Consider the following 8,872-nt stretch of genomic DNA (forward strand, 5'->3'; position numbering starts at 1 on the left):
CTGGGAAAGTATGCTGTAAAGCGCCTTTCCAGGAGAAACTAGAGGGGGTGTTTTTGCCTGTTTCCCCAGTGCTGACCTTGGGAGGTGACTAGCCACGGAAGTGCTTGAATGCCCATTTGAAATTGCTCCTCTGTTTAACGTGGTCCTGGAGGACTTGCAGATGACAAGGCTGGCTGGCTGGCTCCCCAAGTCTCCCCAAGCTATGTGATTTGGGGTGCAGGCTCTTGGGTGGCATCCTTGAAACCTGGGGCACTCGATACTTGATCCAAACTCTTCACTCACAAGGGAGGAGTTGGGCAGTGGGGGCTCCCACCTAAATGCAAAAGCTCTATTTTCTAACTGCAAGTTAGTGTATCCATGACTTTTATATACTTTATATATAATTATATATTATTTTTATATATTTATTTTACATATATATAAGTTATATATATATATATATATGTATCGATGACTTATATATATTTGCTTCTTGACAGTCTGGTTAACCTGATTCAGTACCCAAATCCAGTTAAATCAAGGTGCAGCAATTACTGAATATCCTAACTTCTAGAGAAGAGAACTAGATTTGGGAAAAAGTGATTTCATCAAAAATTGTTGCAAGATCTGTGTGGCTGGACATCTGATCCTCCCCTGATAAAACCTTCCCTTCCACTAGGCCATTTTCAATTTTTACAATAGGCAGGTATCTGGGCTCATCTGTCTCAGAGTTTTGACATCTGAGATCATGTTTGGTAGGATTCAAAGCTTCCTGAAAATAATAACAATGCCTGGAAATTTCTAGAAGACGAAAATAAAGTTCTTTAAAATATGTAAATCAAAATACCCTGGCTGTTCAGGTACCAAAACCTGCAATCTTGACATCACACTTGATACCATCACACATCTCTCTCTTTATCCTCCTGACAGTATCTCCATTATAATACTATTTGTTAAAGATGGTTGAATTTACTAAAGTCTTACATTTTTATAAAGTCAAAGCCCAACAGGTAAGTTAAATGCAATATCACTTCTTTTACATAAAGTTATGGGACTGTTTACTGGTGAGTATTACAACTGTGTTATAAGAAAAGAATTAAACTTGCACAGAGGAAGGAGGCATTAGACCTGCACAGAGGAAGTGTTTATTATAGGATCTACCTGGAACTAGGTGGTGCCTGACTCTCCCTACAACATGTGACCAGAACCTACAGAGAAAAATCCCCTTAAGGGGATTTCCCCTAGCATGGAAAATCCCCTTAAGGCATCCACCATTAGAAAACAACTCTGCTGGGAATTCCCTGGCAGTCTAGTGCTTTGGACTCCGAGTTCTCATTACCAAGGATCCAGGTTCGATCCCTGATTAGGGAACTAAGATCCCACAAGCTGAGCAGCCAATAAAAGAAGAAGAAAATAGATTATTTCACTTAGAAATTACATTCATGGCTCATTGAATGGGCTGGAGAAATCCTGTTTTATTGATGAGTTTTTCTATGATGACTAACCCAGTTTAATAAAACTTTTCTCAGTTCTTGCCACTAAAATGTGGAAAGAAGAACAGGGTTGGGGAAAAGCCCGATTTTGAAACATTTCAGAGCAAATATCAACTTTTGCAAGCCTATTATTCGCTAATTTAACATGACAGTTAAGTAACCAACAAGGACTGGGAATTCCCTGGTGGTCCAGTGGTTAGGACTCAGTGCTTCCACCGCACGTGTCACGGGTTTGATTCCTGGTTGGGAACTAAGATCCAGCAAGGCTCAGCATAGGCAAAAAAAGACAAAAAAGCAAGGAGGAGAAAATGAGAAAGTATTTAAGCTGCAACAGAGCTTTTTCAGAGTCTGTCTTGTAGCAATTAACTTTCCAAACTTCCTTAACAACTTGGTTAGAAAACCCAAATGAATTCACAAGTGCTTATGGAAAGGTGGGGAACTTAGAGGAAATATGAAAGGATTGAGAGAAGAGATACGAGTCATACTGCTTTATTTCCCCTAGCCTTTGTTGATCTCAACAGATTTGTTTCCGTTCTAATTCTCTGCCATCTTCATAAAAGACAGAGAAATATATAGTGTCAGAAATGTGATTTATAATAGCATCATTATTCCATAATTGAAAATACTGCGTATTTGGTTGTCTAGGAGAATATGCCCATCAGAAATAACCTGTAGCTCTGGAGGCCAGTGGGTTGCTATGGCAACCAGACAAAAGAGTTTAATAATAGCTCTCCTTCATAGCTGGAAAATTGACAAAAAGATGAGAGCTCTGAATGTGAGTGTTTCTTATATAAATGCAAACAAGCACAAAATACAGCTATTTCTTTGTTCAACAAACAGTCACTGAATGCTGACGATATACCTGGCGCTAGGTTAGGAGCCGTGGAAAAATCAGATGTGGTTTCTCTAAGAGTGCACATTTTAGTGCATGAGACATATAATAAAGAACAAACAAATCAATACACGGAATAATGACAGCATGTAAGAAGGCCACCCAAGAAAGTAATGAACTTGTGATACTAAACAAGCAATGTCGTTGTTCTTCAGTTGCTCAGTCATGTCCGACTCTTTACCACCCCATGGACTGCAGCAGGCCAGGCTTCCCTGTCCTTCACCAAGCAGTAGCTAGCACAGAATATGGGGAAGAGCCCAGTCACAGCATACATCAAAAATCTTGTGTTTAGACAAGAAATTAAATAGAGAATGGGGTCTTATAGTCTTCATTAATGTACTAATGTAATCACTCTAATGGCAGAAAGCAAAGAGGAACTAAAGAACCTCTTAATGAGAGTGAAAGAGGAGATGCAAAAGCTGGCTCAAAACTTAACATTAAAGAAACTACGATCATAACAGCCGACTCACCGGAAAAGATCCTGATGCTGGGAAAGATTGAAGGCAAAAGGAGAAGAGGGTGGCAGAGGACGAGATGGTTGGATGGCATCACTGATTCAATGAACATGAACTTGGGCAAACTCCAGGAGATGGTGGGGACAGGGAGGCCTGGTGTGCCATGGGGTCACAAAGAGTCACACATGACTTATCTACTGAACAACAACAATGTTCTAATGAAATACAACTACTAACAGAAGTATTACTTACTCTTCTTGCTGGCGGGGATTAGGGTTACATATGGAAATAAGGGCTGTTTGAAGGTGTTTTAAAAATAAGTATGGCTATTTGTAATGAAAATGATGATGATCAGTTACATACTTGATGGATACAATTATTCAAAGTGTTCTCTGGCAGTTGAAGTTTTCACAAACACAAAACATAACACTATATGTGTATATTGCATGAACTGTGATTAACCTGAAGTCAGTTAAAAAGTTCAGCAACACACGAGGTTTTAAATAGACTATTATGGCTAACTGGTCTGAGCTTCAACAGAGGGGGAGAAGCACAGCACAGAAAATGCCAGAATGTTGCTAAATAGCTCATTTTGTTCTAAGAAATATTCCATTCTCATCATTACTGTATAATTGATATTCCACATTTTATTTTTTTAATTTTTGTTTTTTATTTTGGGGTGTACTGGGTCTTCATTGCTGTGCGGGGCTTTCTGTAGCTGCGGCCAGTGAGGGCTTATTGCAGTGGCTCCTCTTGCTGCAGAGCACAGGCTCAGCAATTATGGCACACAAGTTTAATTGCCCCGAGGCACGTGGAAGCTTGCCGGACCAGAGATTGAATGCATGTCCCCAGCACTGGCATGTGGATTCTTAACCACTGAACCACCACAGAAGTCTGATACCTCACATTTTAAACAGACGCAATACTGCCGCTGATTATTCAGACCCATTGTCTCGGTATTTTCTTTCCTTTTAGGAAGCTGGAACATTCCCTGATACAATGAATACTAGACTTTGGCTCATGATCTAGGGTACTAGCACACACTGAGTCTAGGAGGCTTTTCTTAATTAGAACAAGATGAGGCACCCTTGCCTTTTCTGTACAGAGTAGCAGCAAGAGCCCAGGGAGCTCTCTGAGTGTTTCTGGGGTGGGAGGCCTACTCCACGTTTTTTTGGTGGCAGTAACTCCTGGGATGGTCTGATCATCCTGGCTGCCATGTGACAACCTGGCCTGACAGGTGGTGTAATATTGTTGTTTAATCTAACAGCCTTTCCCCCCATTCCCTAGGAAGGAACCTTTGAAATTTAACTAGATACATGTTGACCCAAAACAAAGACTACCTCTCTGAGGCCCTCCTGCAGCTCTGTATGTCTCTGGAGTTAGGATCTGGCCAATGTCATGTGACTGAAGCAGTGTTCATAACCTCCCTCACACGGAAGGGTCATGCCCTCCCCTCCCCTTTCCTCTGCTTTTAATGGCTGGAATGTGGACACAAGGGTGAACCAGCTTGGACCTTGTGGGTTAGAACAACACCCTGAGGGTAGCAGAACAAGAAAACAGAAAAGCCTGGGTCTCAGTCAACTTTCTAGATAAAATAACAGATTGGCCTTTCATAGGAGAAACTTCGTATTTATACAATTATGGGTATCTATTACCAATATATTCTAACCAATGTAGAAAGCAAGGGAAAACATTACCCCGTGATATATTCTCTGTATAAAGAAAACCCTGAAGATATTGAGACTCTGGGGCAAGCTGTACCTGAAGTAAGTGCCATGGCTGAATTTTTCAGTCACAATATACAAAAAAAAAAAAATTCTATTTTCTTAACATGATCTAAATGAAGGTGATGCTGTATACAATTGAAGAGTTCTGGCTCTTCTCTTTCTTCAAGGCACAAACATACCTGTTTTGGAAAAAGTACTTTGCCTGACAATTACAAAGTCCTTTTAAACTGTTCCCCCACAATTAATGGTCTGCCCAAAAGAATATTCTTGATACGGAGATTCTATGCATCAATTTTAGATTTAGAAGTGACAATGAAAAACGGTGACTCCATTAGAGACAGGTGACTCCCCACAGATGAGGCTGTTTCAGGACAAATGTCTCAGATATGGATGAAATGTTACACAACAGTATCTGTCACCTCCCCCTCTCCTTTGCCTTGCACCATATTGAGTCCTCAAAGTTGAAAATGTTTGATGGAATGCAAGCTTGATGAAATGGGTGAGTGACAATGGCTCAGAGTAAAAGAGAGGGGTCCTTGCTCCTATTTTGCACAAACCTACTGCCTCCATGATATTCTCCATGGTATTCCAGAGGTTTGGCAACTTCTGTGAATAGTGTCTTTTGTTTTTTATTATTTAAAAAAACCCAAAAAACTGGCTTGTATATACTGAACCCTCTAGTTGGTTGTAAAAATGCCATTGATCCTTTCAAGTTTCTACTGACGCTCACATTTTCTATAATCAAAGCTGACTCCTAACACTTCCTGGCTTTATCGTATTTGTAATTATAAATGTTCCTTTAAGTTCAGTTAAAATGATAAAAAGGGTTAGAGCTTTTATGCAAGTGTGGGGAGGAGAGACTGTCATGAGTGCTCTTATCTTAGGTCTGATGAGCTCCAGAAGTCGTCATACTTGTATGATTTCAGGGATGTTATGACATCGGCCTTTTTCTTAGAAGTAGATCAAAAGTGTTCCCCAGATTCTCAACAAGATCAGGTACAAATACTTCTGCTTTATCCTTTTGGAAATCCAAATGCCACTTATCGTTTGAACTTAAAAGAACTTGAAAAAATTTGGGTCCTTTGACAAAGCTTTTCAGCCTACAGGGATAGATACAAAAGATAATTAAGGTCATTCTGAAGCTTACAAAGAGCAGGCCTATAAACATATTTACTAAAAGATGTGCTGATTAATTGGAAAACAGGGACAAGGGTACTTTCCTGTTAAAAACAGATTTCAACACTGCTAGTTGCCATTCCGGAGAAGGCAATGGCACCCCACTCCAGTATTCTTGCCTGGAAAATCCCATGGACGGAGGAGCCTGGTGGGCTGCAGTCCATGGGGCCGCTAAGAGTCAGACACGACTGAGTGACTTCCCTTTCACTTTTCACTTTCATGCATTGGAGGAGGAAATGGCAACCCACTCCAGTGTTCTTGCCTGGAGAATCCCGAATCCCGGGGACGGGGGAGCCTGGTGGGCTGCCGTCTCTGGGGTCACACAGAGTCAGACACGACTGAAGCGACTTAGCAGCAGCAGCAGTTGCCATTCACTGTACAAGCAAGGGTTTTATACATTTAGCAGAAAACAATGAATTGAAAAGTCAGAAAAGCCTGGATTCTAGTATGTTTTATTGTAACTAATCACATACAAATCACTTATCCATAAAATAATGATTAACAACTATTCTCTAGTTCACAAATATAGCACAAAACCAAAGTTCTTCCTAGGAAAACCTCTTTGTAAACCAAGATATCACCACTATTTAGCTTAGGCTTTAAACCAAAGGTTGAAAATGACAAGCGGAAAACATGTTTTTTATCAGTTGCAAAACCTTAATTCTGCAGAATTAAGACCTGGTTGAGATCATCACTGTTCTATTTCGACCTGATAAAAGGAAAAGCTATCAACAGGAAGTAACTAGCAAAGAAAAAGCTGGCCAAAAAATAATCCTATGGAGAAACAGCTTTGTGTTAAGGACAGTGCCCAGAAACACCCTGATGTCAAATGAAACAAAATTTAGCCTTAAGCAACTCAAAGCAGGTTTGCCCTTCTGAAGGAACACATACTGGTTGGACAAGTGAGCATCTTACTTCACTAAAAATGTTGAACAGGAATGTCTTGTAGAATCTTCAAACAGCCTATTAAAATGTCTAAGAACAACTTGTAAAAATACCTTTTATGTCCTCCTCTTTCTGTTTTCATCCTATGGTATTTCAATAAAAAATTCCATTCCCTACCAGAAAAATGGCATTCCTCTGTACTCTCTGCCAGGGTATAAGAAATGTTAACACTCTGTCACTGGAGAAAAAACAGAAGAGGAATTAGCATGTCACTGAATGAAGATTCAGAGAGGAAATTCTGACTGCGTGTAGAAAAAGTTATACATCATAAGCATTTGGTCACTTATCATGTGTATGTATCATGACAATTATATCCAATAAAACCTCAAGAGGTAAACACTTACATTTTCTTGTATTTAACAATGTAAGTTTTGTGTCGTTTATTCTCTGTTTCTGGACTTTCTTTCCCTTACATATGTTGACAGAAACAAAGACTGAAGCAGGGTTCATAGAGAAACACAGGACAGGTACAAATACCATAATAAAATAGCCTTGTACACCACTGCATAGAGAAATATTTTAGACGAAATATACTTTCACTACTGGCCCCAAATGCTATCATCCACTTATGTTATTTAACTGTAAACTTTTAATAGAAAAATACCTTTGAGCTGATAATAACATTTAGCAACTTACAAAATGGACAGAATTTTTCAGTGCTACACAAAACAATTCTATACACGACTTAAAGTTTGAAAATTCTTTGCTGGCACTTGATTTTGAGAGTTGATAGACACAATAACTACTGATTTCAATAAAATACTGTTCTTAACTGGTATATACTTTCAAAACCAATATTACTCACAAAACAGTAAAGAATAATCACACCTTGTTGACAAATCTAAGATAAACACCAAAACTATACAGCCAAAATATTTTAAGAATCACATAAACTTTTTAAGACAACGGATAAAAATTTTCACAATCATGTCCAGTGAAAAAAAGGATTATTCCTCTGATTCAATGAAGCATTTGTCAAGTATAGATTTAAAATATGAACCTACAAAGCAAGTTAATTTTTGTTTAAGATTTTTAGATAATTGGTGACACTATTAGAATGGAATTTTTTTAGATGGAAAATTGCTTACTATTTGCAAATACATGTTAGGTTACAGATTTAAACTGAAATTTCTATTCAAATAGAATCATGTTTTTTTGTTTTTACTTTTGGTAAGTTTATGACCATTCTATACATTGTCACAAGTGAAATCACCATTTAGTCACATTAAACATATATAATTTTTTTTTCCCCACAAAAGAGGAGAAAATGGAAATAAAACTTAGCAGACTATATTTCTTAGAACACATTTTGTAAAAACCCACTACTTTAAAGTTTTGGAAATCTACTACACTGCTCTGAAGGAAAATATATGCTTTCCCACCCTCATAATTCCTATCCAATCAGTTTTTTAGTGTAGAAATTAAAATTCAAGTTGAAACACTTGTGGCACAAGACAATGTAAGATTTAATCATAGAAGACTACTGATTACAATTAACTTATATTGTCAAACATAAACATACCAAACAAATCCACACTGGACTTTTAGAACAGTAAATTATTAAATAGGCTGATTTCTTTTAAAGATGTTTAAATTCTGTAATATTATATTAGTATTTCAAACAATACCCTTTCTAAGCCAAACTTGAAATTAATCAACTCTTTTTTTTTTCTTCCAGCAAAGAGAAAGGGTATCTCTTTAAGATACTTTTCAAAGCAGTAAAAATACCTTAGTGTTTCAATTTATCTGTAACACACTCTGCTGGCCCTGTGCATTTCACTGAGGGGCTACCTGAACCCACAAATCATCATCAGATAAAGAGCTTGAGCTCCCTGATTCAGAATCCAACTCACTGAACCCACCTAAATCCCACTCAGTGCTGGATTCACTAGGTACTTCTTCCTCCTCAGTGAGAAAACTCTGACCGGGTTCAAGACAGGAAGGATAAACGCGAGCTGAGAGGCAAAAAAAGTTAGAATCAAACTGGAACAGGCCTAATGTGGTACCTATATTAATCCACTGGTCACCCCTCATATCGTATTCATACACGGTCACCCGGTTCTTCTTCCACTGCGGGGTGCGTGAGGTGATCAGCAACAGTTTTTGGCCATGATTGATAATCCGGTAGTTGTTAGTCTCCGACACCAAGGGGATGTTATTAATCTGCCTCCACTCTCCTCTGACTGGATTGTACACCTTCATGAC

The 8,872-nt window shown here is 38.6% G+C and overlaps 1 protein-coding gene across 1 annotated transcript in view; it reads right to left on the reverse strand.

Annotated features, from left to right (window-relative positions):
- Nucleotides 1–6,156: 6,156 nt before the first annotated feature.
- Nucleotides 6,157–8,872, reverse strand: part of KBTBD6 (kelch repeat and BTB (POZ) domain containing 6) — a gene marked incomplete at its 5' end in the record, with an annotated part of 4,487 nt that continues 1,771 nt past the window's right edge. The window contains one exon of the mRNA XM_010846181.1: nt 6,157–8,872. Within this exon, the coding sequence (XP_010844483.1) occupies nt 8,444–8,872 (429 nt within the window).

This window comes from Bison bison, unplaced genomic scaffold (assembly GCF_000754665.1).
Source record: "Bison bison bison isolate TAMUID 2011002044 unplaced genomic scaffold, Bison_UMD1.0 scf7180017864232, whole genome shotgun sequence".
NCBI lineage: Eukaryota > Metazoa > Chordata > Mammalia > Artiodactyla > Bovidae > Bison > Bison bison.